Consider the following 26,792-nt stretch of genomic DNA (forward strand, 5'->3'; position numbering starts at 1 on the left):
CGGAGCTTGCCGTTCTATCCCGACATGGCCAGCAGTCGCGTCAACCCCCTTCACCCACCCACTCGTCTGTCCACGGCGCGGTCCCAATCGCCGGGCCGTCCGGCGGTACCGAACTATCAGAATCTCGACCCGTTACTCGGCAACCTGTCCCCCGAATCAACTCTCCAAGCGCTGTCCGCAACCGATGCCGTGCCCCGGAATGAGCAGGCCGCCCACGATATCCTCTCCAAAAGTATCTCGCAAGTCTCCCCGGCAGAGCGCGCCCTCGGTATCCGCGCAGCCATTGCAGCCCAGAAGCTCAATCTATGGTATAAAGAAGTCCAGTCTTGGGAATGGCCGAATCGGAGTGACATTCAACTAGGGAAGGGCTTCGTACCCCCTCCCGGCGCTGCCGCTGAGGAGTACTGCGGAAGCCTTCCCAAAGCCGTAGTAGATCAGCATGAAAAGCGGATTGAGGAGATTCGCGATGGCATGGATGTCTTGGATGTGGATGAGCTTAAAGAGCACGTTCTCAATGCCCACATTCCAGTCCGGTCTCGGCCTTCGTCAGCCAATAGCACCTTATCGGTGCCTCCACCACTCAGCTATGTTCAACTCAGTGACTTCACGGCCGTCATCACTGCCACCATTCTCCGCGCTCTTCCGCTTCTTTCGCGCTTGAACAGTCTCTTGTCTACGTGGGACGTCCGATTGTTGGTTCTGCGCCAGATACCTGAACTGCTCAGGCGACTGCGTCTGGCGCGTTCCGAACTGGATTCTGCCTTGGACTTGATAAAGTCACCCACTCTTCCTGACGAAGATGGTCCCTTGTACTCTCGCCCTAACTATCATGCCAAAAGGGCCACCTTAGAACTGACTGTTGTGTCTGCTGGTCGACAATTGGACCGCGTCCTCGATGCGCTTGAAGGACGCGAGGACTCGCTTCCCGAGAGCTGGATTGATGATCTGGAGGCTATCGAGTCAGAGTTCGGAACATGGGTTATGGAAGCCGAACGACGTACTGTCGAAAACGAATGGCGACGAACAATTGCCACTGCTGAAAAGGATGCCCAATATCATACCCCGGAGACAGCGCGGGCACAGGCACCACCCGAGATCAGAGACACCGACAAACTGGCCCTCAACACGTCCGTGCCTGTGTCACAGGCTGGCCACCTATTCCCCATGGAGACTATTGCCGAGGAAGAAGTCAGCAGTCCCGTCGAACCGTCTGCCCCAAGTGACGCTCAGGATGATAAGAACTTAACGGCATCCGAACCGGCCGTCATGCCGGCTGCTCACAGTGTGAACGAAAACCTTGCATCTTCCGGTACATCCGATGCGACGGATTCTCTGATCAAGTCTGTTAAAAGCACTGTCTCCATCACCCCTCCACAGGAACCCTTGGCATCTAGCTCCACGGTCAACATCATTGCACCTTCTCCCGATGGGCTAGAAGAGACAGGTACCCGGACCGATGAACGTCGGGCGCTTCCACCTGTCACTTCGGAGGCTACCCAGTCCTTGGAGGAACCGGAGACTAGCAACGAGACGAGCGCGTGCAATGACTCGACTCCTGATCACCCTGATTCCGAGCATCATTCCTCCTCGCTTGTTCCTCAACAGACAATCACAACCATGCCATCTGTCGGCCTATGCGAAACCTGTCCGAGCCTACTTGAAGAAGAGACCCCACGGGCTTCTTTAGACATCCAGGCTCGCGACGCAGGGTTAACCGACCCGTTCAAGATGGCTACAGATGCGCCTGCATTGTTTGAGGATGGGCGCGCAGATGTAATGCCATCGTTGGAATCTGATGCAGTTCGTCATTCTTCGCCCGAAGTAAATCTGCAGGCTCCTGCTAGCCCTGATGCACAGTCATCGGACGCAGGTAGTGTGATTGTACGGCGACGAACAAGTTCAGCCCAGTCGCCTCTCAGCCAACAGGAAAAGCTTCCCGCAGATAACGAAGTGGTATCCAGAGACACCCACAGCACTAGTCCCGTGGTTGAAAGCCGCGAGCAACGGCAGCTCACTCTGGACAAGAGTGAAGTAGCCAGCCCAGTCAGTGTGGCGGCCCAAACCACTTCCAATGATAGTCCTGCTGCGCAGTCAGGCAACCGAAGAGACTCTTGTCAATTGGTACCTGCGAATGCTGTTCTTGAGTCTCCTGCCCGCTCGGCAAACTCTAAAAATGATAAGCAGCCCCCAAGTCACTCTATGAACAACGTGCACCAAGAGTCCCATGGTGGCAATACACCCAAAAAGCCTCTGGAGAGTCCGATCAAACTATCGAGGTCTCGACCAGGGCGCTTATCTTTTGAAAAGGAGAAAAACAAATCTCGAGGCCGGCGCACGTCTACTGATTCGTCTTGTTCTGATTATCCATCACTCGTCTCCAGCCCTGAGATTCACGAGCCCCGTACATCCTCTTCCAATGGAACGCCTCTGCTGCTTGAGACTCCTCCACCATTTCAGGATGGCTATCAGTCATCCGATCCAGTACCACCTGGGAGCGACCACACGTTGCGAGAAGATCGTTTACTCCGCCTGGATAACCAAAAATCATCCCCACGTGCCAATTTCGCCCATAATCGAAACCTCAGTCTTCCCTTGCAGCGTTTCATCAACGAAAGGTTGGAGATGAATTACGATGACGAAAGCGGTAGTGATATGGATGGCGTCGCTTCCAACAGGAAGTCCACGGATGTGTATGCGGATTTGCGGCTGGGCCAGAAAAAGGCACTGTTGCCTGCACACATCAGCAAGTTCGCCATTCCCTCCAACAGCGCACAGCGCGCTGCAACCCAGCCTTTGGATGCACCAAGTCAAGGAAGCCCTAGACCGGTCACCAATGGCAACACCGCTAAAGTTCTGTCCAAGGCCTGGGAGCACAAGAAGGGCTCTGTTCCGAAAAATACAAACCGAAGTGGTCTGCAGTCGGAGCCGCCTGTACACTCAAGCACCAACCGCTTGAGGAGACAGTTAACTTCGCATCCTAGTCTTGAGAGTATCGGGGCGTATAGATCCAACACCCGATCTGGCGATGACACGTCTTCGGTTACAGCTATTTCCAGGGCTGGATCTCGACCATCCACCCCAGGCTCACAGCTGAGGAAACCCAAAGATCACCTGGACGAGAAAATCAGTTCTATCTTGTCAACCCTTCCTGCTCGAATCCATCTGATGTCTGCTGATGGCCAAGACTTTGATGCGGGTTCTGCGGCGACGTCAATCCCCTTGAAGGCTAGGGAACGGTTTCGTTCCATATCGCCCCAGGGAACACCGTCCCGTAGCAGCACACCTACCCCCTCCTTGACCCTGACAGCTGCGCCCTCGCGCAGGAGATATTCGCATGCACACGCCCCAGAGGAGAGCTCCGTGAAGCTCTACCACCTCCATCGAGGTGGAAAGGTTGCCCCGACCAAACTTTTTGTTCGGTCAGTGGGTGAGAATGGAGAACGCGTTATGGTTCGAGTTGGCGGTGGATGGGCAGACCTGGCTGAATATTTGAGGGAGTATGCCATCCACCATGGACGCCGGCATGTTTCAGATACCCCTCGTGTTGAAGTCCAGGGCCTGTCCACGCGTACCTCTCCCACGTACTCCGTTAGTGGGCGTCGCACTCCCTCCCGGCCGCGGTCTGTCATCGGCAATCGGCCATCTTCATCATTGGCTGTGCGCAAAACCAGACGCACCTCGAACGTGTCGGATGTAACCGAGTTCCGGGCGGCGCAGGCAGCTGGCGACTCGCTCACTGCCTCGTACTCGCCTATGTCGACTGTGTCATCCCGCAGAAGACTGTCAGCTTCATCCAATGCCTCAATGGGCGCTGCCTCTTCAGCCAGCGAGTTCCGTCACGGATCGTATTCTCCTTCCACCACTGCTGCAGGTAGCAACTCTCATTCGATTCCACTCGGCCTTGCAGGGCCGAAGCCGCGGTCGAGAAATGTCTCGATCAGCCCAGAGAGTGAGGCGTGGGTTGAAGATGTTCTTGGCCAAGCTCGGAGGAGCTCGTCCTTAAGGCCTTACAACTATGGCCTGTCATCTCAGGACCCGGAGCCTGCTTCAGCCAAGGCTCCAACCATCCCCAAGTCGAGAAGTATCAGCGACCTGGGAATGGCCGGTTCTAGCAGACGCGTCGCACTACGCGGACTTGCAAAACGATAAACCTACAAACAATCACCCTAATCTTAATCCTTCCATACGCTCACCTGATCTACACTCTTTCTCCCACACACACTCTCTCTCCGCCCCTCCTCTCGCCTGCATTGTCTACTAGTACTGGCGTTTTGCCGTTTTCCTGGGTTTCTCGGTTTGGACACGGGGTACTAAAAGTGTTAGACAGCTGCATTGTCCGTTTCCTTCTTTTTCGGTTGCATTATCGGGCGAAGGTTTCTTTCTCTTTCTCTTCTTTCACATTCTTCCTTTTCATCCAAGACATGCATCATTCTGTCTTGGCTATCTTCATCTTTTCCCACCATTGCATCAGCGGGTTTCATTCTTGTTTTACCACATTTTTTTCTTTCTCGTTACTCTCTCTCCTCTATCTTGGAAGAGATGTTTTCTCCACCTTCGGTCCTGGTTGACCGGCCACATTTCCGTTCTATTTTCGTGACTCCTGTCTGTATCTGTCTGTGTCCGTTTGTTCGTGTTCACTTATTATTATATTTAGCCCTTGATTTGTATGTAGATACCCTTAGGTAGGCTTGGGTCTTTTGTTGTTGTTGATGTCGTCCGTCCGTCCTCTTGCTGGATAGAAAGAAGGACTGACTGGCTGGCTTGCTTGATAACTTACTTAGTACATAGTGAGGGATTATTTGAATCTGTTGATATTACTTTTGTCCATGTTCCGTTTTGTGTAGTTCAGTAGATTCTTAATGTCAGAGATACTCGTAAGGAAATGGATGCATTGCCCAGATAAGCAGTAGTAGTAGTAGTAATCGCACTACGCGAAAGATAATAGAAAAACGCCACCATACCGTACCAAACCAAACCAAATCAAACGAATCCCGAACGAGCAAATATCCAGATAGACGTCCATCAATCATTTCATTACATGGTACAAATGAGGAAGAGTTGAGAAAAACAAAACGTAACAAACGAGTCATAATTCGTGATTTGGCAATAGGCGCCAATGGAGAATCAAAGAAGGAGAGGAACAAAGTAGGTGTAGGTTAGGGCTCTCTACGATGACGACTCTCCTTTCGCAGGCTCTTCCTGCTGCTTCTGCTGCTGCTGTTTCGGAGGCGATTTACGTGCCCATGGAATGTCCTTGTGAAAAAGTTCCCTCAGTTCCGGGGAGACCACCTTTGTTTCTCCTTCACTGTCAGGTGCTGAACTGGGACCGGCACTGACGCCACTGCTGAAGGCAGTATTTTGGGGTCGTTGGGGTGATTTGCCTTTATTGTTTGTGCTAGCGGAGGAGTCTTGTGTGGGCTTCCGTTGATGGGCGGCAGGTGCAGGGAAGTTGTTTTTCTTGTCGATGGCCTGGACGGCTCGTTCGAAGCGGTGGAATAGTGATTCGGCGCGTGTGAGGATCGGAACGAGTTCCATTGTATTGGAGAGTTCGTTGACTGCGTGAGGGCGGTGTTAGGGATGCTTGTATAAGTACTATGGAAGTGGGTGGTTTGACTTACTGTACTTCAAAACTTCGTCAAACTGCTTCAGGTGATCCATTATGACATCCCGGTGCTTTTCGAGGATTGCAAGTGCGATGAAAAGGTGGAAGCTGCTGGAAAGGTAATCGGTCCATAATGTTTCCCAGAGACGTAAGACGTCTGGCCATTCAAATTCGCGCTTGTACCAGACCAAGAGCATCCGGAAGAAGAAGAAAAAGTTTGTGCTGTCAGCGGATTGGAGATGGAGATAGAGCTGAGGATCCATGAGTTGAACAAGGTGGTCTAGAGTGAGAAGTTGCACACGCATGCCAGATTGATCGCGGAGGAAGTTCCGTTCCTTTTGCACACATATCAGCATATGAAGAAGTAGGTTTAGCTGCCATCGAGCTTACCATTCTATCCATGAAGCCAACAAATGCCCAGAATGCAACTGCATCATCCTGCATGACAGCATAGATCGGGGCCAGAAGATCACTCATGCCTTGCACATAGCCCAGATCGGGGTTGTATTCGTTGTACGTGAGCAACATATCTTTCATCTGTTCGAGGTGCACGTTCGTGCCTGTATCCGCAAAGGGCGAATCCGGGTCTGGGTGGGGGATATCTTCCCCTGCAAACAGGGGTATCGTACGATCTGTGCGGTGAACATCCTTCTCTGCGCGCATTTGTAAGTAAAGGCGCACAGTACTTAGGCTGCAGACAAACTCACCTATTCTGTTTCTTTGCTCTTTCCACCAGTCATACTCTTCCGCCGAAGACGTGCCTTCAATCATCCGTTCCCACCAGGCGCCCTTAAGCCGGATGTACTCATCCCGCTTCGAGTTCATCAATGCTTGCCGTTCCTCATGGCTACTATCCCACGGATATACCCCTAGAAGGAAGAGCCATGCCTCTTTCCTGACGCCATCATTCGGATCCAATCCGCCATGGAATATCCTTTCCTTGACTTCGTCAACGGTTACATGTAGCCGTCCAGTACTCGGGTCGAAGAAACCCTCCCACTCTTTCAAAGTGAGTATCTTCCGACGGTCCTGGATAGACATGGTACCTGTCTCAAGATCAAGGATTTCGAAATCCCCAACAGAACTATTCTCCATGTTAAGAACATCTTGTGCAGTAAATATACGTTGGTTTCTTTCGCGTTCACTTTGCTCTGATATGCTCATGGCCCACCGTGCTAGGTATAACCTGGCGCTATCAAACTCGTCCTGTAAAGTCTGAATCTCAGGTGTCTTCATAAGACGGCGGACTTGTGGGGGTATCCGAGGGTTGTCAGCTAACTCGTTAGCCGTGCGCCTTGTGAAGGTTGTGATTTTGCTCAGCTGCTCAAGGACCTTCCACCTTGTCTCCTTGAGTGCTTTCACAAAGGGGTCCATCCCAGCATCTTGTTGGCCGCTTCCGCTGGCCTGAGCAACGGCAGCCGGTTGATCTTGAGCCTTGACAGTTGAGCCATCTGCAGTTAGAGGCCGTCCAAATGATATGCGATCCTCATCCGATGGGTTGATCAGATATACACTATTGTCCACGGCCGAGCGCTGGACCTCAGCATATTTCCGAAGCCATCGCAGAACTTCATCCCCGCCCCAGAAGACATTTCCATCCTCACCGAAGGGATCAAAACTCTCCCTGGTTCGCTTCTTCTTCTGCAGTATCGTCGACTCGCACTCCGTGTCATGGAAGAACAGCGCGGGGAAGCTGTCGCCTGCGCGAGTGTTGATCACAAGACTCCCAAACCACCACCCCAGACTTGGAGGTCGCACAAGGAGTGAATAAATTTCAGACAGAGGAACTGCGAACGCGTAGAGCCCGATCGGGTCCTTATAGGTTGTCGTCGTCGGAAGAGCGGGCACCAGGTATTTCTGTCGCGGAGGGGAAGAACCGTCGGATAGGTCGACTTTAACATAGGTACTGTAGGCATCACCCAAGGAAGATTCGGGTACCCATGCTAGAAGGTAGGAAGAGATGTCCGAGGAGGAGTTTCCGGAAGTAGTATCTCTAAGAGGGGGGAGGGGCTTTTGTTGGACGAGGGCAATAAATCCGGGGATGTTATCTTTCGAGGAAGGAGTTGGATGCACGTAGACCTGCAATGCTCGGAATCGAATGGATCAGCGAGGAAATCCTTCTGCCAGCTTGGAAAAAAGCCTACCTTGCTCTTAGAAAACAGAAGCTTGACGCCTCTGCGTGAGGTAGAATGAGAAATGGTGTTGTATTCATCCTCCTCATCGTCACTGACGTCGTAGTACGACGCCGTCGGCGAGGGCGGCGAGGGAGGAGGGGTGTATTGGATTCCGTCGCCTGCCATAGCGAATGGAGGAAGCGAAGAAGTGACTTTTTTTTTCAAGGGGCTAAAGTGATTAGGTCCTGCTCATAATGCGGACTGGGTCTGAAACTGGATTTCCTTGAAGCTGCGCTGGAATGCCCGGAAAGTCAGCGCCGGTCGGCAAAGTGATGATTGCGGAGAGAAAGCAAGTCACGACCGCCGGTCACGACGTAATCGTGGGGTCCACCGCTTCCATGTGATCGCCTTCACTTTATCAAATCACCCCAGAGGAAGTATTCAACTTACTTTGCAAGTGGTTTTTATAGCACAGAATATCGAACAGTCTGCCTGAAATACGGTGCTTGTTTGGTTATGTAGGTCAACACTACCTTGTTACTGAGCACCTCCATCGTTGCCACCGATAAAATAGATGACTGAATCGCCCAGGCAGCAGCGAAACTATCATCTTGATAATCCGCTATCAAATCAATCAATAGCAAAAGAATTCGTTGTCCACGCGGTATTCCTTCACTTGCTCCTACTATCCTGCCAAAGCTGGTGTCGAATACTGTAGATCTGGTCATCGCCAGCAATGTGCACAATACCAAGAGCGACGCGCTGAAGTAGACGGGTCCCTCCAAGCCATATGACGTACTATTTGAGCTTGAAATCGCAGTAATCACTCAACAGTTCGCAGGCTGGGGGACTCCAGCAGCCCTAATCAACGCAAAGACAATGGAATAATCATGTATTATTCTCAGGAGAAAATTCCACCGACATATGAAAAGCGTTATCTTCTTATGTTGAGCAACGGGCGTGGCAATAGAGGGAGGTAACCTACCAGCCATGATCAGCAAATGCTTTCTTTTAGTAGCAATTCCATTAAGAATAAAAGTACTACCCATAGGTGCTCAGTTTTCCGCCCAGAAAAATCCAATTTTTTGACATCGGCCTTCCATGTGGCATTTCCGTTAATAAGAAGTTCTATAGAGTCCTCAGATTGGGCATTCATCAATACTACTGGTACTACGGAGTCGTCGGGCTTGATTAGTCCTGATACTCTGCACACAAAAGTACTACCTTGGCTTAATTTTGCCAAAACTTCAGAAGTTTTGTTGACCTCGCTCCCTTGCCAAGTCACGTCAAGCAGAGAATGACCAAACTAGTCCGGACAATCCTACGTGTCTGGCTGACAGGAACCCAGCCTTGCTTCTGGACCGGTTTCATCTGACTTGCCGGCCTTCAGTCATTCGTCGGTACAAAGGACCTAGCCTATACTATCTTCTCTATTAATGCACGGGATTTTATACCCTCTTCAGGAAATGATTCGCTATCCAATGGATAATGGTTCCATGTACTCCATGAGGACAGGGTTGATTGCCTTTGGACACTGGCATCCATAAATACCAGACTGCTGCTTCATGCAGTTTATGGACAAGCTGCGTCGAGACTATCTCAACTCTCAGCAATGACAGAACTTATGCGCACTTTGCCAGCCTCCTGGTATTGCAGCCAGCCTCTCTATCAGCTTGAAAGAAGGGCGGTATTCTTGAAAGTACGATCGACTTAGCCTCGAAGGTATTCGAGCACTAATGTTCTCAGTCATGGTATCTTGTCGGTCCTGTCACCAGATTCTGTGATATAGGCGCCAAGGTTGAATATGAGATAGCTCAGCAGCCTATATATGTGGTTCGGTGCTCGGGGGAGGTTTTGTTCCCTGGACAGGACGAGATTCAGGTAATCTGCGCGAAAAGTGTAGGTGAGCTCGGCATTTTCATATGCATCAGACTGGAAATGCCTTCAAAACCACGAGAAATATGTCTATCAAGTCCCTTGTTGCTGAAAATAATTTAGGAGCGACCCCTAAAGCACCACGTCACGCCAACAGGCCTCGTTTTCGCTACTCTCTCGGACGAGGCGCCCAGCTTCCAGGAGTATTTCCCGGACTTGGAGCCACTACTCCAGAGGGTGAACTTCACCAAGCTCCCCTACAGACACAGCATCAAATACGAGGGGCGATTCAACTGGAAGACTATGTATTTGACACTCTACCTCGTGTTCGGAAAGTGATCATGTCCCCCCTGACCTAGTTTCCGCGACAGGGTCGATGGCTACCAGGAATGCCTGCATTGCCAATACACTCACCCGTCATTCTCCGTATACTACCCGCCAACCTCGTACGCGGTGCACAATCATCAGAACTTTTCGCAGCATATCGCAGATCCGGAAAAGCCTGATGATGGTCTATTCCTCTACTTCTTCCCCAATTGCACTCTAAACGTCTATGGTGGGGGAATGTCCTCGTTCCGAGTATGTCCAACAGAAGATTCGAACGTGACGAGGATGGAGTTTGACTACTATCATATGGAGTCTGGCGAGAAGTTTGACGAATACTTCAAATTTGTGCGGCAGGTGGCCATGGAAGACTATGAACTATGTGAGAAGGCTCAAAACAACCTCACCAAAGGCATCTATAGCGAAGGCATCCTCAACCCAGAAAAGGAGAGCGGTGTTTCATGTAAGTTGTGTGACATCAACTCGTATATGCCCAGGTTACTCTAAGCTAATTAGAGGGCAGATTATCAAGGCCGGGTTTTCGAGCTCGTGTGTCAGCAGCACACAGCAGAGAGACGGGAAAGGGAATTGGAAGATGCAAAAGACGATAGTCAGAAGAGGGGTCTGCAACGTATCACAACAGCTGCATAAGACAAAGCTGTGTAAGCCGTGGTTTCGGGACTCGGTAGATGCTCAATATTATCAGTGGCGTTAATTTCAGTGTTTTTCACGGCTTGGCTCCTGTGATAGTCCCTGTAAATGATTCCTATCATGATGTGGCATCAGATAAACCCTTGGCCAGGATCGGCCCAACACATACCTTAGGAATCGTCACCTCATGCGCAGGTTACTGGAAAAGAGCACCATATCTGGAAGGTCAATACTGGTCTGGAGTAGATATACTTACCTTGGTGCATGGTCACCTGAAGGCTTCTCCTCCTCTCACTGGACGGGGAAACGGAAGTCATGCAAACTTGTGGAGGTGACAGGGTCAGTGCTCTGTTCCTGATACTGCTCGATTGAATCCTCAGGCCTCTTTCGTGCGATAATAAGCGCATAAAAACAACGAGTTCCCTGTAGAAAAGCGTGGCGAACAACACATTTTCAACATGGCTTTAGAAGAACTGAGTCCGGCTCTGTCTCACGCCTTATCAGCCTTGGTCTTGATTGCATTGCTGGCGGGGCTAGCCTTTCTACTTCAATCTTTATCACGACCACTATTCCGAGGCTATGAGTCCCTGCGTGTAGATAAGCCGAAGAAAACCGAGCTGAATCCCGTCTCCGAGGGTAGCGAGAACACTGTCCACAAGGAATCAGACTTTCCACAAAACTGGTGGACTGGCTCAGATGTCTTTGAGTTAGAAAGACGGGCAATCTTCAGTAAAGTACTGTGCGCCTCGATTACTTCACTTCTGCAAGCCTGGAGTCGGACGTGTTGCTCACCTAAAATCAATTAGAGATGGCTATACCTTGCACACCGTAGTCGGTTCACCAAACCCGGCGACTACCATTCATTTGAAGTAGCCGGTATCCCGATCTTCTTGGTGCTAGGGAAAGATGATATCGTGCGAGCGTTCCATAACGTCTGCCGTCATAGAGCATACACGGTCACGAGGAAGGAGTGCGGCTCCTCTATGATCCTCGGATGTCGGTATCATGGCTGGAGCTATAACACCAAGGGACAGCTCATTAAGGCGCCTCACTTTGACAATGTTCCGGGCTTTGACAAATCTCAGAATAGTTTATTTTCGATCCATACCACTACAGACCCTGCTGGGTTTATATTCGTAAATTTGGACGCATCTCCGACGCTGTTGCCAATGCAAACAACGTCTCTCGATTACTTTGCAACCAGACACGGCATCGGACGACAGTCTACATGGCTGGGAGGTCAAACAGTGGAAGGCCAGTTCAACTGGAAGATTGGCTGTGAGTTCCTTCCTCCTTTCCCTTCTTACAATGTATCTAATGTGTAATTGAAATCTCGGAATAAGTGAGGTTACAGAAATTCATCGACCACACAGAACTGGAGACCGAGTTCCCACAGCCAAAGTATAAAGCGCTATTATTGAGCTTGTTCAACCAACCACGAATGCGCTCGGACGAAACAAGAATCTTTCCCTTTACTACGTTTCATACCGTCCACGGAGGGGTACTCTGGTACTCCTTGAGCTTCATTCCCATATCTGAGAGTAGCACCTCGGTTCGGATTGACTTATACTCCCATAAAGACATGAGCAGTCCGGCGCCTTCAGCAGCAGCAGAAAGACTCTTCAGCAGATTGACTAAGCGCATTCAAGATTTGAAAGCCCAGTTTCAGTCACATTCTGGGACTTCAACGTACGTTCTCAAAAGCAAAATTTAGATAGAGAACTAAAACAACCACTTCTCTAGGCTCCCCACCTATATCACCTCAGCATCAGACCCAGCTGATACAGGTAAGCTCCAACCCAAGAATCCCCTTTATCCACACATCAGTCTTACCAACAACGCATCAGATGCGCAAAGCGAAATCCTCGAGGCCGTAAAGTCTCACGCCAAATTAGAAAAACAACTAGGAACCGAAGTCTTCCCCGCTACGAGAAGGCCAAGAACCAATGCACGATTCGAGCAGGCCGAACAAAGTCAGTCGGCTCCCTCCCATCTCATACCTTTCTGTCGTACTAAATTGTATCTGTAGTTTGCAAAGACCTAGATTGCCAAGACACGTGGAACAGCAAGAGTCTCGCCTGGTGAGAATGCATAAGCACAAGTATGAGCAGGACGAAGTAGTATTGTTGCTGTTGTGGCCCTGGTGGCCTCATAACTCAGTTGAAACGAGTTGGTTAACTGTTGCTTTAATGATGTTTAATGCAAATACTCTTATGTATTGATTCAAGGGGTACTCTAGGGCCACTGGGGACAGATGTCCTGTCTTCCAATTTGTCTAACACGGCGGTTTCAGACTGGGCGGGGGCAGTTCATTTATTCCTATCAGAACGAACACAACAAATAGTTGAATGATCTTACGCAAACACAGATAGAATTGGGTAGTAGCATATGTAAGGATTATCTTCCTTACAGCATAAGCAACGCGAGTAAAACATAAGGCTGGCTGCTTACTATTAATGACAGAATAGAGAGAGAGAAAGAGAGAGAGAGAGAGAGAGCTCCGTACATTCCTGGCTCGAACCGAATGTTGGTGTGGATCCGACCATCGTCCCAAGGGTCCAGTGGCAGCGGCAGCGTGTAAACCTTCCCTTTTCTCCCTTGAAACCCACCCCACACTTCACCTCACCGATACTAGTGTTGATCAGGGCCCATCTACAACTTAACTCCACGGGCGCTTTAAAACATTTAATTCCAGGCCAGACAGGACACATCTCCTTCTGAGAATTCTTTATCATCATTAACTCACTACCAAACTCCCCTTAACGCAGGAACACACTTTTAGCCCCCAGGTCTCATTTAATTAACTCGCCACGCGGTTCTGGGCCGATCGATTTAAACCCCGACACGATTTAGACTAGACAAGTGCTGAAGATCGCCAACAACTCCGATCAGACGACGATTACTATCGGTCCAAGTACGGAGAAGACCTTGTTATTTTCCGGCCACGTGGCTGCGAGCTGACACCGGAGCAGGCAATACGAACTTGTGGCACACGCGTTGGCTTGACTACTAGCATCTACCATGGCTTTTCCTCCGATAGCTAGGGCGACCTTGCAAGCTGCGCTGATCAATGCTGGTTCCAATGTTCTGGCTCAGACTATTGGAGCTTACAGGGATGAGGTATGTTGATTTGTTCCTCGGTAAAAGTAAATTGCCTAGCAAATGATGTCGGGTCAGAGATAAAATGATTCGTTCGCTCTTGTGTGGAGTGATAGCTACTATTCGATTACCACTTCACTAACCATGGATATGGTTCATTGGCAATCCGTGTGGGTGGCCCCCCATGGTTGCCGATATTATGATGCCTATAGAGACCCTTTGAATTAGACACTCAAGCCTTATTTCAGTTCACTACTTGTGCCTTCGTTCTTTCACCCTTGACCTTCCTGTGGCTTGAAGGCCTCGAGGCAAAGCTCCCGGGCTATGATGAGAGCTCTGTCCCCAAGCCAAAAGCGGAGAAGAAGGTGGCACAGAAGCCCAGGCTAAATGTCACCAATACTGTGGCGAAGATTATCATCGATCAGATCATCGGCGGTGCCTGGAACACGGCAGTCTTTATCACGACGATGGGGCTTCTGCGCGGCCAGAGCTGGGACGCCATTACGCTGCAGATCCAGAAGGTTTGTTTTCCAGGCTTGTATTAATATGACCTGTACTGGATTGCTGACCTATCATTGTCAGGATTTCTGGCCCATCCTGATCGCCGGATTCAAACTGTGGCCAATTGTCTCTATCCTGAACTTCACCGTTGTCCCAACAGACAAACGGCTACTCGTTGGCAGTCTGTTCGGTGTGCTCTGGGCTGTTTATCTGAGCCTGATGTCGGGTTGATGTTGTATCATGTCAACTAAGGGGTTTGCTTAAATTGCCAGGCTGATTGGTCTATGTTGGAAGCTAAGTTGGGCGCTGGGGACCTGGGGCCTGCGGCTGGTGTTTCTGTTGGTTTCGCAAATATTTGGACAAGAATTCTCAAGATTTGCAACTTATGCTTCCTAGAGCAGTAGCACATATAACTTGAGACATTTATTACTTGGCCCTACCGTGTTGGGTAAGCTCGCCAGGGGGAGCAACAGAGCACCGGCAAGCGCACACAAGCAGAAGGAGCCTGATCAAACCAAAGATAAAAAGGGGCCAGACTTGAAATAACGGCAGTCCGCTAGATAAGTAGTTCGCTGGACCATGCTCCGCATGATTGTCAGGCAACGTTGAGATTGATGAATGGTTTGTTGAGCGACCCGTTTTGTTTCCATTTGGCCCCCATTTTCCGTCCCCGAGTAACCGAGAGCTGCAATAGTGAAGCCTAGCTGGACCGTAGGCCCACCTTCATTTCGGGGCCAAAACACATGGACGACATACGATGCCTGAAGCCCATTCTTCCCGCATTTCTGCTGTTTATTGGACGACGGGCGTTATCATTTGGAGATGGATAGTGAATGGCGAGAACCAGGAAAGTACGGTCCAGTGCGGGTGTACCTGAACCGTAACCCGATACGGCATGGCAAGGCAACTTGAACCCACCTTGGAGTAAGATGATCTAGGCTATCATCGCGTAGGCAACTTTCCTTGTGTCAATTCAGGAGGTTTGGAGAAGATACGCTGTTAGGAAGCTTCTAACAGGAGTCCGTCAAATCGTGGTCAGGTGATATGTTTGGGGGCTCATTGTTGACAGGCAATTCTCTGCCTTGCGAGACACGCCGAATCTCAGAATCGATTCAATCTAGATGAGGTTCGAATTGGCTGCACGCCCCCGTCACACCAACGCCAATTTAAACCATGATGCTCTCCAGAACCAAGTGTTTATTTGTCGAGCAGTTATGTAGTAATGAAAATAGTAATCCATGCGAGGAAACAAATGAGGCGTTGGAGTCCGTCTTAGCTAAGTGATCGGCTGTCTCAAACACATTTGCATTGATCCTGGGACTGGAGGAACCGAAGAACAAGCGACCGTTCGTATGGATGGATCGATCCCTCGATTCTTACTAAGAAAGCATCCATCGTTTTGACTGACTATTCCGTAGATTTACGGAGTTTAAACACGGATTTACCCGCAGATCACTTTCATCATTGCATGCAGGTATGAGTGTGCTCCGACGTCCGAAGGCCGGCGGCATGACTGAATCCATGATGCTGCACCCACCTACCTGGGTTTTGCACGAGGCAGACAGGGATGGATAGAGACGGCGTACGCAATCTGCTGAAAATTGTCATCCCAGTCCGGGTTTAGTGTTCTCCCTATCTTATTCGTGAGACACTGCCCTGCACTGGACCAAAGTAGGTTAAGGTGGGTTAATGGGGTGTAATTAATAGATCAAGGCTGTGGCTGCAGCAGAATTCGGTAACGGTCATACGAGCTGAAGAGACAATGGGGACTGCGGGAGGATTGGCGATCAGAAGGCTGGTGGATGGCGCAGCCACAACGAACTGGGGGTCTATCGCAGATTCCACATCTCCAGTACCGAGAGTTGTCCTTTGAACATGGAGGGAAAATAGGGATAGGAATCTCCGTAAGGCGAACAAGAAAGTGAGATTATTGTCATCCCGATGATGAATAGATTGAGGGGGATGTTTGGCCCCTCGGATCCGGAAGACGGGCGGAGACTCTGACAAGAAACAACTCGCTTTCCTCCCCGGGATAAGTTGCACGGACAACTACAGTAGTCTCTCTCACTAAAGGTGTACTATCTCCTTGTAGTTTTGGCCCCCGCGGTTTAGTCGCGGCTTGACAAGAAGTCAGTCACTGCTAGGAGTCGATCCATTCTTCGTGGCACCGTCTCCCTAGCCTATCGCTGTGCATTGCTGTGCCCATCCACCTCTGCTTACTCCATAAAATATTAGCTGGCGTCATGTCCCCAACTGCCCGGACGCGCATTCCCTCCCGATTTAGGGATAAGAAAAGCATCTCCCCCCGGCACGTGGGGACTGCGACGACCGGGATTTCGAGTCAGATTTCATTCCAGTCTTACTTGGGTAGGACTTCAATGGCATTTCTATCTGCTACAAACCCTCATATGCTCCTAGCTGTGCATCTCGAAACTCTTTGTCGGTCGCGCGTCATCTGCTCCCTCGAAACTCTTTTTCTTTGTTCGCCCGCTCGGCGTTGACTGTCAGTATACTGAACCCAACACTGCGCTTTCCGTGGTCCCTTTGAGCTGATCCGTCGCGAACAGTCGGGTGCCACCTTTCGCAATCCTTGTCACCCTTTCTGAAAGGGTTCACGCAAAACTTGGGACCAATCTTTATTTGATTGTGAGCGCCTCAACGGCTTTTTCGCATTCGTCTCCGGCCCCTCCATTTCGGACTCCGCTCGTTCGGATTTTGGGAGGACCTACTTAGTTCGGCCAGTCGTACTTCTAAATATACGGAACAATCCCTGGAATAACATTGTCGGTCCAAACAAAGAATACCAACAAGGGCGCCTTCAAGACCATGTTGTACATGTCCCTAAACGAACGGGTGCACTGTGCCATATGACAACGGACTTTGTGTATAGGTAGCAGCCAATTGTTACGATCGAACCATCCAGGTGCCCCAGGGGATAAACTGTTGGCTCAGTTCGGAAGCCAGTCCTACGTTAAACAGGCTCTCAAGAGTTGGTATAAGGCTAATCAAAGGCCCCCTCAGTCCCAAAGATGGAGGTGATGGACATGCCTAAGCGCAATTCACCCGTTTCACAACCCACCGCTGTCGCAATGGCATCAACATCTCCTCATCCAGAGAAAAAAGCGTCAGATGCCCCATACATCGTGGATGACGACTTCCCTGGAGATGACGACGACGACGATGATGTTTCGATATCGCCTATCTCTGAGAGAGCACCTCCATGGTCTGGAACTCGCTGGGCTCGTTTTTTCCCCGAATTGTCCTCTCACTTCTCCTTGGCGTCCCCCACTAACAGTACAAATCCGCCCTTTCCGCAACCTCTCACGAAGGGTCCGCCTCATATTGACGGTCCTTCACAGCAACCAGAGAGAAGAAGCAAAGGGCCTTCATCTCTGTCATCTGAAGATGTGGCAGATAACAGGTCATCAAGCTACACCAGCAGGTCTTCCTTGACGAGTCAGGGATCTGAAGCTACATCACCAGTTCATAAACTGGTGGATAGTCTTCACATAAAGTCACCCACGAAAGCTGGCGTGTTTGACGAGTCAAAATTTGCGCATCAAATTCCTCCTCCGTTCCCGAGCCGCTCTTCGATTGCTCAGTCCAAAGACAAGCCTCTCCCTCAGGAGCCTCCCATTGAGTTGACTCCACTCTCAATCCGCCATAAAACACCTCAAATTCCTGATAGACCCGGATACCTTAGCCGGTTGGACCCTCCGCCACGCTCAAAAAAGCATGCAAGTCATCATCATCCGACGTTGTCGCAGGCGTGCACCGATCTGGAGAGGACTCTAGCCGGACTCGCTGAGCAACAGCACAGTCCCGCGCAACTCTCCCCTCGCAGTCCTCTTCAAATTCTAGACGGGCCTTTGCAGATTAGTAGAGGCAATATGGACATGGTTGCTACGCGACCAGCCCCTCGACCCCCTGCTAGCGTGCATGATAATCGTCAGATCCACAAAGCCAAGTCCCGCGAAGATATGAAACAGACAAAGAAACTACTTAAGAACAAGCCGTCCTTTTCCTTCACAGTACCAGCTTTCGGTCGGAAACTGAGTCGTGTCCATCATCGATCCACTAGTAACACCAGCTCCAAGTCGGAACCTGAATCCTACAGGGCCAGCGTCTTACATCAGCCAGCTGTCGCAGAACTTGGAGACAGCGAGGTCGCTGAGTTACAGGGGTCTTCAGTCATTGGTTTTCGTGAGAGACCCTCCTCCGCTGGCGGAGAGAAGGAACTTCGGATGAGGCTTCCCCGCCTTCAGACAAAGGAAATGGGGGCCCCCGGTCGGAAAAGAGACAACATCCACAGCACTCATGAAGGCCCTGAGCAGCTTAGAAGACCAAACGGCAGAGCAAGGGGTGCTTCTGTCGGAGAAAAGTACTTCGTATCGTACAGTAAGCTCGATGGTATGCCGGTACATTCCACTCGTCAACATCAACCAACTTCGCAAACTTCATGTATGGTCTATGAGCTGGAGGGTGGTTCCACACAACCGCCCGCTGAGCTGCAAGGCGATACCACCAGTCCGATCGATGTGGTGCCTGTCAGGATATCTGTCGGTGTATCATCTGTCGGGGCAATGCCTGGCACTTTGCCCGACCGCGTTATACTGACGGTCTTGGAGCACATCACCTCCCTTGACGACCTTTTCAATGTTGCGGTATCCCGCAAAGATTTCTATCGGGTTTTTAAGATGCACGAGTTGAAGCTCATACGGATAGCCGTGTTCGCCATGTCTGCGCCAGCATGGGAGTTGCGCGAAATGAGCCCACCATGGGATACCGAATGGCATTTTGTGCTGGATCCTGACGCCCCTGTGCCTGAATACACGCCAAGCTGCTACCTCAAGCGCTATGCTGAGGATATATACACACTGGCTCATCTCAAATCGCTTATACTAGCTCGTTGCGGGACTTTTCTGCGTCCCGAAACGATCCGTGGGCTCTCCGGCACCGACGATATCCGTGCTGCCGAGGTCGATGATGCCTTTTGGCGGGTTTGGACTTTCTGTCGCCTTTTTGGTTCTGGGAAAGGTAGAGAGGGAGACATTGCGGGACAGTTGGATTGGCTGAGGGGTGGCGAGGTGGCCAGGAATCGACGTGTTTCCGAATTCACGTCTATAGCCGATCCATATGACGCAAATAGCGTTTTGTTCGAACCTCCTACCGGATTTGGGGACGGCAATAATGGAGGCCTATCAAAGGAGCAGCTTCTTGATATGACAGAGATATGGACCTGCTTAGGTGTGCTTCTTCAGCCAATGCACGGTAAGTGTACTGAAGCACGAGCAACTGGAGTATTCGATGGGCATAATGTAGAGGCAAATGATTCTGCCAAGGAAGCAGCAGTTCTAGGTAAGCGAATCCCACCCTTATGAAGTTGTCGTCTCACTGTTTCCAATCACTAACCCGTTTGAGCAGAGGAGTGGGCCTACTACATTCTCACACTTGGACTCTCAGCAGTCTTGGTGCTCGGCTCCATTCATCCCTATGACAACACTACTGCTGTTTTCCAGAGAGCTCATTCCATGGGCTTGACAAACTGGGAAGCATCTGACACTGGTGCGAGCCGTTCATCATTCCTGAGAGAGGCCGTGTCGAAAGCTTGTCAGCCACGGGGAAGTAGCACGTCTCAGGCGTCGATGCGCTCGTCTGGCTTTAGCTCCCAGCCTTCAGGGTCGCATGATGTATCACAGACGTCTAACGTTCGCGGCGAGAGAGAGCCTTCGCCTGACTTCCATCGCCGACGGCAAGCCGCCTATTCTGCCCAGTTGAGGATTCAGAGACAACAGCAGCCAAGTCCGCCTAATCCTATGCTCGCTGAAGAACGGCCCATATCTCATTATGCAACCATCATGAGCCGCCTAGAAGGCCTTCCGCCCGCGCCTCAGCCGCCAATGTCTGTATCGAGGATAGAAATACCGCCTACTACCCACTCTTACATGACGAATGTGTCCTATATGCAACCCCTCCAATCAGTCACACCAGTGTACTACCCACCACAGGTTCGCGACCCTGTTGACCACGCCATCGACATAATGGTTCGAGAGCTTGGCTTTGGGGAGGAGGACGCCAAGTGGGCACTTAAGATAACAGACAGTGGTGAAGGTATCAATGTAAATGCGGCGATATCCCTACTCACGAGAGAACGCAAGACCCATGAGCAGAGCAGTAGGGGATTTTCCTTGAGGAAACGCAAAAGCTTTCTCTCCTCGGTCATCAACAGTCCGGAGTCGAGACATTCGGGCTGGAAATGGGCTTGAGCAGCACGACATTCTTATGGATTGTTGTTGCTAAATTTCAACATCAATGACAGCTAGTCTAGTCCTTGTTGTACTTTTTTCTCTTTTTCTCATGACTACTTTGCATTACTGGCTGCCTACTTCTTCCGAGGATCTCCTTTGACTACAGGGCGTTTGTTTGGGTTGATACCACTGTGTACCACAATTTTCTGTAGCTTTCATAATTTACTACAAGCGTATATAGTCATCTTTCACCGATCATACTTTGATCGTCCAGCTATGTTATTATTCCAGACTCCTCTATTTACGGGACTGGGCTTACAAGGATGCCCACGACAAGGGAAATGCAACCGAATATCCGCAGATCTACTGAATAACTCCCTCCCCTTCTTAGGGATGTCACAATTTGAAATCCAGCATCATTCTCGTAACAATTCAGGAGCCCCTTCATGAGGCTGTTTAACCGTGCTGACAGTGCTGGGATGGCGCGCCTCTAGGAATCAAGGCGGTCTTCGTCAGCCAATTTGCAAGGAGCCCAGTGAAGGACGGGAAGCTAGCAGGAGCCCTAGATGAAGGCAAAATGGCCATCTACTCTGTGTCGAGAGCATTTGAAATTGTTCATCAGCTGGTACGTCACGCCTGTCCACGTACTGTGAGAGGGCGGACCGTGGAGGGAATGCTGTCCTTATAGGCCAGCGGACATCCCGAACCTTCTTCGACCCAGCCTGTCTTCCCGCTCAAACCCACTGCAAACCGAATAGCAAGCTCGGCTTTGAAAGCCATCTGCTGCGGCAGGCGTTCTTCCCTGGCGCCATGGAGAGAGTGGCCAGAGTATTGAACAGAAGGGCGAAAGTTTAATGGTTAATCATATCTATTTCCGATGTGACAAATCGGGTCTGAAACAAACTTCCAGACTATTGTCTCGGGAACTGCTTCGATGCTCATCCCACCCAGTTCCGTGGTGGTTCTTCGGGTGTTCTATTCCAGTTTTCTAGCTTGCAGGAAGCTTCATTACTTTATGCAAGCTGTCATGGACACGGTGAGGTTGAATGGATCCCGCTTGCACGCACGTCTGGACGTGCTTCAGCTGACAGCCAAACACCTAGCATGTTCTTTATTCATTGGGGACCCCAACCTTGACATGTCCTTAGAAGCAGGTCGACTAGCATGGATATTGCTGGAACTATCTCGTGGTCCAGCCAATTATTGGAAACGTCCCTGACGCGGCTGTGATGTATCAACTCGGGAGGAGAGAAGGGCCCCCCGACGATCGCAAACGAGGCTTCCCTTTGCTTTTTTTTGAGTCTTCGCCGAGAGGCACGACTCAGCCCGGGAGATCTGACAAATGATGTGCCAATGGCATTGCTTAGAAGGTGAAAAATCATCAACAAGTCAATAAGGGAAAAAGGAACGATTTGATATGATATATCTATGGCTCGACTTTTGGGACAGAGATAATGCGGTGAGGGCGCAGAGGCGCGGACAGGTTTGACCCTCGAACTTGTTCGACGCAAGGGGGGTCCGTTTGTTTATTGCAGGGAGGAAAACGAGGGGAACATAGGCAAATGCACTCGCTGGCTGCATCAAGGCGGTCCGTCAGTTTGTGGAATCAAGATAATGCTCTCGATGCTGGTGATGCAAAAAGATGAACGGCAAAGCCTGCCAACCAACCCTGTCGTCCATCCCTCCCTCGGCACTTCGATCGATCAATCGCCCAATATATCACTTTTCGCTGAACTCAAGCGCCTCTCCTTCGCAAGCTTTGTTCCAGACTAACATGCGAGGGATGACAAGCGTTAGCGCTAGAGGAGAAACTTCCCCAGTGCCTCCTAGAAACCATCAAGAATGGGGCACCGCCGTTTACTTCTAGACAAGACCACCGGCTGACCTGCATATGTATGTATCTGTGCCAGCATGTCCAACAGCTCATTAAAAGTGACGCCTCATCCTGACTTTTAATGGTCTGTTCTCGTTCCGACATTTTGTTTGAAACGGACTGCCGCACATCTTCGACGTCGTCTTTTCCTCTCATTCTCCTGTCCTTGTGCATCCTCTTCATATCCCCCCAAGATGACTACGGAATCCGTTTCCGACGCTAATCCGTCGGTTCAGAGGTAAGTTCACGCATTCCTTTGCTGTCATGGCTGCAGCCTGTATGGGTGATCAATCAACCACTAACCAACATCGATTGGTCAGAGATTTCGGCGACATTCAAGGGCTGCAGACGGAGGCAAAGCGACAATTCGATACCGATATCATCCTGAGAAACTCGATACAAGGTGCTCCAAACAGATTCGAGGCTAAGGGCCGTGTTCTAAGAGCCTCAGACGTGCTGCTCTCTTTAGTCGGCAGATCTACGAGCGGTATGCTGCCCCCGGCTACCTACATATGAATGCAGCCTGTGGTTGTTTTGCATCGGCTAAAATTGGGATTAATCTGGCTGGTAGAAACGGATGATGCATATCCCGGTATTGCAAGTCCTCAGGAGGCTTTGCGTTATTTTCCTCCGTTCCGAGACGATGATGGGACCATATTTGGTGCAGTGGATATCAATTGTCCCGACTGCGATGCGGTTTTCTCTTCGTCGTACGACCGAACCTGATATTGCCCCTTCGATTGGTACACAATTTGACAAGCCATGCAGGAGCGAGCTGAAACATCACTATCTAACAAAATACTGTCCTGGCACTGCGATTGCCGTCTATGTGATGACGCGGGACCGGTATCTGATCCTTGTTCGTCTCGTTTAGATAGAAAAGCTGACTTCATCTACCGTAATAGTCTAATCACAAAAGGATACCGCGTTGAGAAACGCTTTATTCCGCTCAACTCACGCCCCATCTGCTTTTTCTGTGGTAACTGTGAAAGGCCATTTACATTTGGCGATGGTGAGGAAGAAGGGCTTGATCGGCAACGAAGTATGTTTTGCCACTGTCATGTTCGCTAGCGGAGTCTAACCAAGTCTCAGATACGCCATTTTTGGTTGACTGCAAGCACTGTGGTGAACCATGCAATGTCTCGTCAGTGTCCCCTATGGTTGAGATCTTATGTGTACCGTGGACTGGTTCTGACGTGAAGATTGCAGATACCAGCCGATCTTGAACGATCCGCGGGACGACATCGTTGTTAGAGGCACGGCCAGAGACATGGCTAGTGCTAATCACAGTCGGAGTTCTAGCTTTACGCAAAAAGGTTCCATGAGCTCCAAAGTTCCATCAACGAACGGCACTGGGGACCAGTCCTTTTCCAGAAAGGCCCGAAAGATACGTGAATCATGGTCGTTTAGAAGTACGTTGTCTCCAAACCAGTCACTGGATGTTTTCAGTACTAATACTCCCAAGAGTTCTCACAAGGGGAAGAGGATGAGCTGGTCGCTATCGGATTCTCGGGGCTATATGACCTGGAACGAGGTATGTCGCCTGGTCTTTGATTTTCTCAACATTCTAATGAGAATGGCAGTACATGCCCCCCACGGCATCTATCAGCAAATCGAAGGCAACAATGAGGCGGGCACAACGCAGTCAACAATGAGCTACGTTACCAATGGTATATACGAAGCCGACTGAGTAGCCATAAGCTCAGCTAATCTTGTGACTATAGGGGTTAATCATAATGGATCCATAGTGGAGTCAAAACGGACGCTCTGTGAACAGGAAAGCGGTCATCCCAGAAGTGACTTGACGGACACCAAGAACGAGCTCCGGAATGGCCAGGCTGAGAATGAACGCCCGCAAGCGCAACAAAGAGCCTCATGGAGGCAATCATTCTTGCAGAGGCTCTTCGGTCGCAAGGTTCCCAAAGGTCAGTATGCTGAAGCCAATATATCGAATTAGCACTCACTACTGTAGGTGTCTCGCGTGCACGATCCACCTCAGATCGCGGTAAGAAGTTGATTAAGAGGGCGAACACCATACGGTTCTCGTTCGTCACCAAGTACACGCGAAGCGAAAGGAGAGCAGCAACGACCCGGAAGAGTGACGTGGTTTTGACGAGTGGCAGGACGCAGGTAACGGAGCCTACGCAGGAATCTGTCGCGGATACCGAATACATGGCCTTGCTACGGGAAACGCAGAATGTCTTCATCCACACCCAGCATATCTCAGGCGGCGCGGTTGTCCACGATGCATCTGGGCGTCAAAGGATCTTGAAAATTGATGAAATTGCACAGCTTTTCCTACAGATTAAAGACGAACTCTCGGCTGCAAGCATGTGGTCGCGTATCCTTCACACCCAGATGCGAGCCGAGACTGCTCTGGAGCAGGGGAATTTAGACGTTGCAGATCTCAAATTTCGCACTGCCCTGAGAATGCTCGATGAGTATCCAGCATTGGACATTGACCAGAACTGCCGAGCGGTAATTTTTCATTCCCTGGGACGAACATATCGCCATCTAGAAAGGACACAAGAGGCGACTGTCTGTTATCTGAAGGCTCTGGGGTTATTCAAACGGACGTTTGGGCGCGACTATCCCAATAACTTCGCCATTCTGCATGACCTAGGAGCACTTAGTTCAAAGGATGTATATGCTACAATAGCATCAGCTTTATACGAGCGCTCGTTTGCAGGTCGCTTGAAGACACTGGGGCACAACGCCCCAGAGACCCTAAAGAGCATGCAGGACCTTGCCGCGCTGAAGGTCGCTTTAGGTGATTTGGGATCGGCCCTCCTCCTCCTGGAGAAAGCAGTCCCAGCACTCGATACGGTTTTTGGGCTGCAACACGAAAGAACGTTAAGTGCAAAAAACCAATTATCTCTCCTGTACCACAAACTCAAATTCCCTAACGAGGCGCGAATGATCTGCGGCCGAACCATCCCTCAATACAAGGCAGTCTTCGGTATTACCAGTCCTATCATGAGAGAATCACTCGTTCGGTATCTTGAATGCTCTGAGAACTTTGACTTTCCCAGTGAAATAGAAGATATCCTCAACCAATATCAACATATTCGGGAACCAGACGCGCTGCGAGTTATCTTTTATCTAGGAAGAGAATATAGCAAAGCGGGCCTACATCGGGATGCCGCGAATATCCTCGAAACCTTAGTTGAAGACTTCCTCGCCACCAAGGGACCGGAAGCGATTGAGACGTGGGATGCTCTGAGTTCCCTCTGTTTCGCATGCGAACAGCTCGACTCTATCGACAAGGCCATACTTGCCTACAAACAGTTAGCCCTTATGGCACGACGAGCCCCGGAATTCCGCTACCTGCAGGCGAAAGTTGATCCCGCCGAGGAGAGAATATCGGCCCTCAACGGACGAAGAAATATGCTCGCAGCCGAGAGACAAGAATGGGCGTTGCATGAGCCTGGGCCATGTGAGAAGTGCGGCACCCCTACCACCACCTTGTGCAACAGTAAGTTTTCCTTCCCTCGCCTTTCCCACGCGCAATCCTAACCTAACATGCAATGATCAGCCTGCAAGATCTTCCGCTTCTGCAGTGATACATGCCACAAGGCCGGATCAGCCTCCCATGCTCCCCAATGCATCCCATCCGTCACCCGTCTCGAATCCAAGTCCATCCGGATGAAGCACAAATGTCCCGTTGCAGCACGCGATCTCGCCATCACCAGAATCCGCCAAATCGACACCACCCGACCAGTCAATATAACAGCCAGTACCGCTTACCACCTCGATTATCGCAAATTCACCACCTTCCGGCTGAAACTCAACCCCAACGTCAACACAGTCATCGTCTTCGCCCGCGAATCCGACATCCGCTACACCATGATCGACAACCCTCCGCGCACCTACCCACCCAGCAAAGTCCAATGGACCACTCCAGAGCATCAAGAATCCATCTGCTACGCCCCCGCATCCCCCAATTCCGACACTACAGAAGAAGCAAGATACCTTCTCGTCGCCCCAGGGAAGAAAATGCTCCGCACCTTGGTCGATAAGCGTGTACGAGTCCGTGGCGGCGGCGGCGAAAAGGAACGCTTCCGAGCCCTTGATATCCCCGACGAAGACCTGGTCGAATACGCCCAGGGACTTGTCCTGGGTGATTATCCGTATGAGCCGTTCATGTATATTTTTGAATGGGTGTGGAAAGATTAAATTCGAAAAGCCATCGCATTGAAGTATATGATATCGGTAATTGAACTAACCTCTCGGGATTCCCTTCGTTCTGTTTCTTGTGTGTGTCTGATTTCCTTGTTTGCTATTACTAACTACTACCACATATGATGTTTCTTGTGTTTTCATGTGTTGTTACTAGTTACTGTGTGTGATTCTCCATGAGTTCAGTGTGTGTGATTTATCATGTCCGAGATTTATATATAATGCTGAGATCACCCTTGCTTTGAATCGTTTCATTGCTTCGTTTTCTTATTTTTCTTATCCTAAGTCGATACCACTAACCTCGGCTCCTTGGATTGTCCGCGTTT

The 26,792-nt window shown here is 50.3% G+C and overlaps 10 protein-coding genes across 10 annotated transcripts; 7 read left to right on the plus strand and 3 right to left on the minus strand.

Annotated features, from left to right (window-relative positions):
• Window positions 1-24: 24 nt before the first annotated feature.
• An15g01550 (uncharacterized protein) lies at window positions 25-4,149 on the plus strand (the record flags this gene model as incomplete). Its single annotated transcript, XM_059744486.1, has 1 exon — window positions 25-4,149. The coding sequence occupies one exon, from the start codon at window positions 25-27 to the stop codon at window positions 4,147-4,149; it is 4,125 nt and encodes a 1,374-aa protein (XP_059607025.1).
• Window positions 4,150-5,166: 1,017 nt separating this feature from the next.
• An15g01560 (uncharacterized protein) lies at window positions 5,167-7,902 on the minus strand (the record flags this gene model as incomplete). The annotated part of the gene is made up of 5 exons (XM_001396659.3): window positions 5,167-5,555; window positions 5,619-5,937; window positions 5,993-6,255; window positions 6,310-7,681; window positions 7,747-7,902. The coding sequence occupies 5 exons, from the start codon at window positions 7,900-7,902 to the stop codon at window positions 5,167-5,169; spliced, it is 2,499 nt and encodes an 832-aa protein (XP_001396696.1).
• A 125-nt stretch (window positions 7,903-8,027) lies between these two features.
• On the minus strand, window positions 8,028-8,765 carry An15g01570 (hypothetical protein; the record flags this gene model as incomplete). Its single annotated transcript, XM_059744488.1, has 4 exons — window positions 8,028-8,124; window positions 8,218-8,338; window positions 8,430-8,495; window positions 8,702-8,765. The coding sequence occupies 4 exons, from the start codon at window positions 8,763-8,765 to the stop codon at window positions 8,028-8,030; spliced, it is 348 nt and encodes a 115-aa protein (XP_059607026.1).
• Window positions 8,766-9,677: 912 nt separating this feature from the next.
• Window positions 9,678-10,566, plus strand: An15g01580 (uncharacterized protein; the record flags this gene model as incomplete). The annotated part of the gene is made up of 3 exons (XM_059744489.1): window positions 9,678-9,896; window positions 9,979-10,378; window positions 10,439-10,566. The coding sequence occupies 3 exons, from the start codon at window positions 9,678-9,680 to the stop codon at window positions 10,564-10,566; spliced, it is 747 nt and encodes a 248-aa protein (XP_059607027.1).
• A 458-nt stretch (window positions 10,567-11,024) lies between these two features.
• On the plus strand, window positions 11,025-12,610 carry An15g01590 (uncharacterized protein; the record flags this gene model as incomplete). Its single annotated transcript, XM_059744490.1, is given in 5 exon segments — window positions 11,025-11,305; window positions 11,375-11,844; window positions 11,910-12,255; window positions 12,310-12,539; window positions 12,597-12,610. Coding segments are annotated over 5 exon segments (1,341 nt in total).
• A 977-nt stretch (window positions 12,611-13,587) lies between these two features.
• An15g01600 (uncharacterized protein) lies at window positions 13,588-14,570 on the plus strand (the record flags this gene model as incomplete). Its single annotated transcript, XM_059744491.1, has 4 exons — window positions 13,588-13,686; window positions 13,782-13,835; window positions 13,878-14,186; window positions 14,439-14,570. 4 exons carry the CDS (start codon window positions 13,588-13,590, stop codon window positions 14,568-14,570), a joined length of 594 nt encoding a protein of 197 aa, XP_059607029.1.
• Window positions 14,571-14,866: 296 nt separating this feature from the next.
• Window positions 14,867-17,033, minus strand: An15g01610 (hypothetical protein; the record flags this gene model as incomplete). The annotated part of the gene is made up of 6 exons (XM_059744492.1): window positions 14,867-15,084; window positions 15,182-15,243; window positions 15,708-15,822; window positions 15,915-16,166; window positions 16,680-16,768; window positions 16,927-17,033. The coding sequence occupies 6 exons, from the start codon at window positions 17,031-17,033 to the stop codon at window positions 14,867-14,869; spliced, it is 843 nt and encodes a 280-aa protein (XP_059607030.1).
• A 162-nt stretch (window positions 17,034-17,195) lies between these two features.
• On the plus strand, window positions 17,196-20,432 carry An15g01620 (uncharacterized protein; the record flags this gene model as incomplete). The annotated part of the gene is made up of 2 exons (XM_059744493.1): window positions 17,196-19,437; window positions 19,591-20,432. The coding sequence occupies 2 exons, from the start codon at window positions 17,196-17,198 to the stop codon at window positions 20,430-20,432; spliced, it is 3,084 nt and encodes a 1,027-aa protein (XP_059607031.1).
• A 559-nt stretch (window positions 20,433-20,991) lies between these two features.
• On the plus strand, window positions 20,992-22,060 carry An15g01630 (hypothetical protein; the record flags this gene model as incomplete). The annotated part of the gene is made up of 6 exons (XM_059744494.1): window positions 20,992-21,039; window positions 21,108-21,242; window positions 21,325-21,568; window positions 21,661-21,784; window positions 21,864-21,897; window positions 21,950-22,060. 6 exons carry the CDS (start codon window positions 20,992-20,994, stop codon window positions 22,058-22,060), a joined length of 696 nt encoding a protein of 231 aa, XP_059607032.1.
• Window positions 22,061-22,481: 421 nt separating this feature from the next.
• Window positions 22,482-26,463, plus strand: An15g01640 (uncharacterized protein; the record flags this gene model as incomplete). Its single annotated transcript, XM_059744495.1, has 11 exons — window positions 22,482-22,525; window positions 22,608-22,774; window positions 22,859-22,997; window positions 23,193-23,329; window positions 23,380-23,431; window positions 23,497-23,699; window positions 23,753-23,821; window positions 23,871-23,957; window positions 24,012-24,212; window positions 24,245-25,762; window positions 25,823-26,463. 11 exons carry the CDS (start codon window positions 22,482-22,484, stop codon window positions 26,461-26,463), a joined length of 3,258 nt encoding a protein of 1,085 aa, XP_059607033.1.
• Window positions 26,464-26,792: the final 329 nt, after the last annotated feature.

Source organism: Aspergillus niger (genome assembly GCF_000002855.4).
Source record: "Aspergillus niger supercontig An15".
Lineage (NCBI taxonomy): Eukaryota > Fungi > Ascomycota > Eurotiomycetes > Eurotiales > Aspergillaceae > Aspergillus > Aspergillus niger.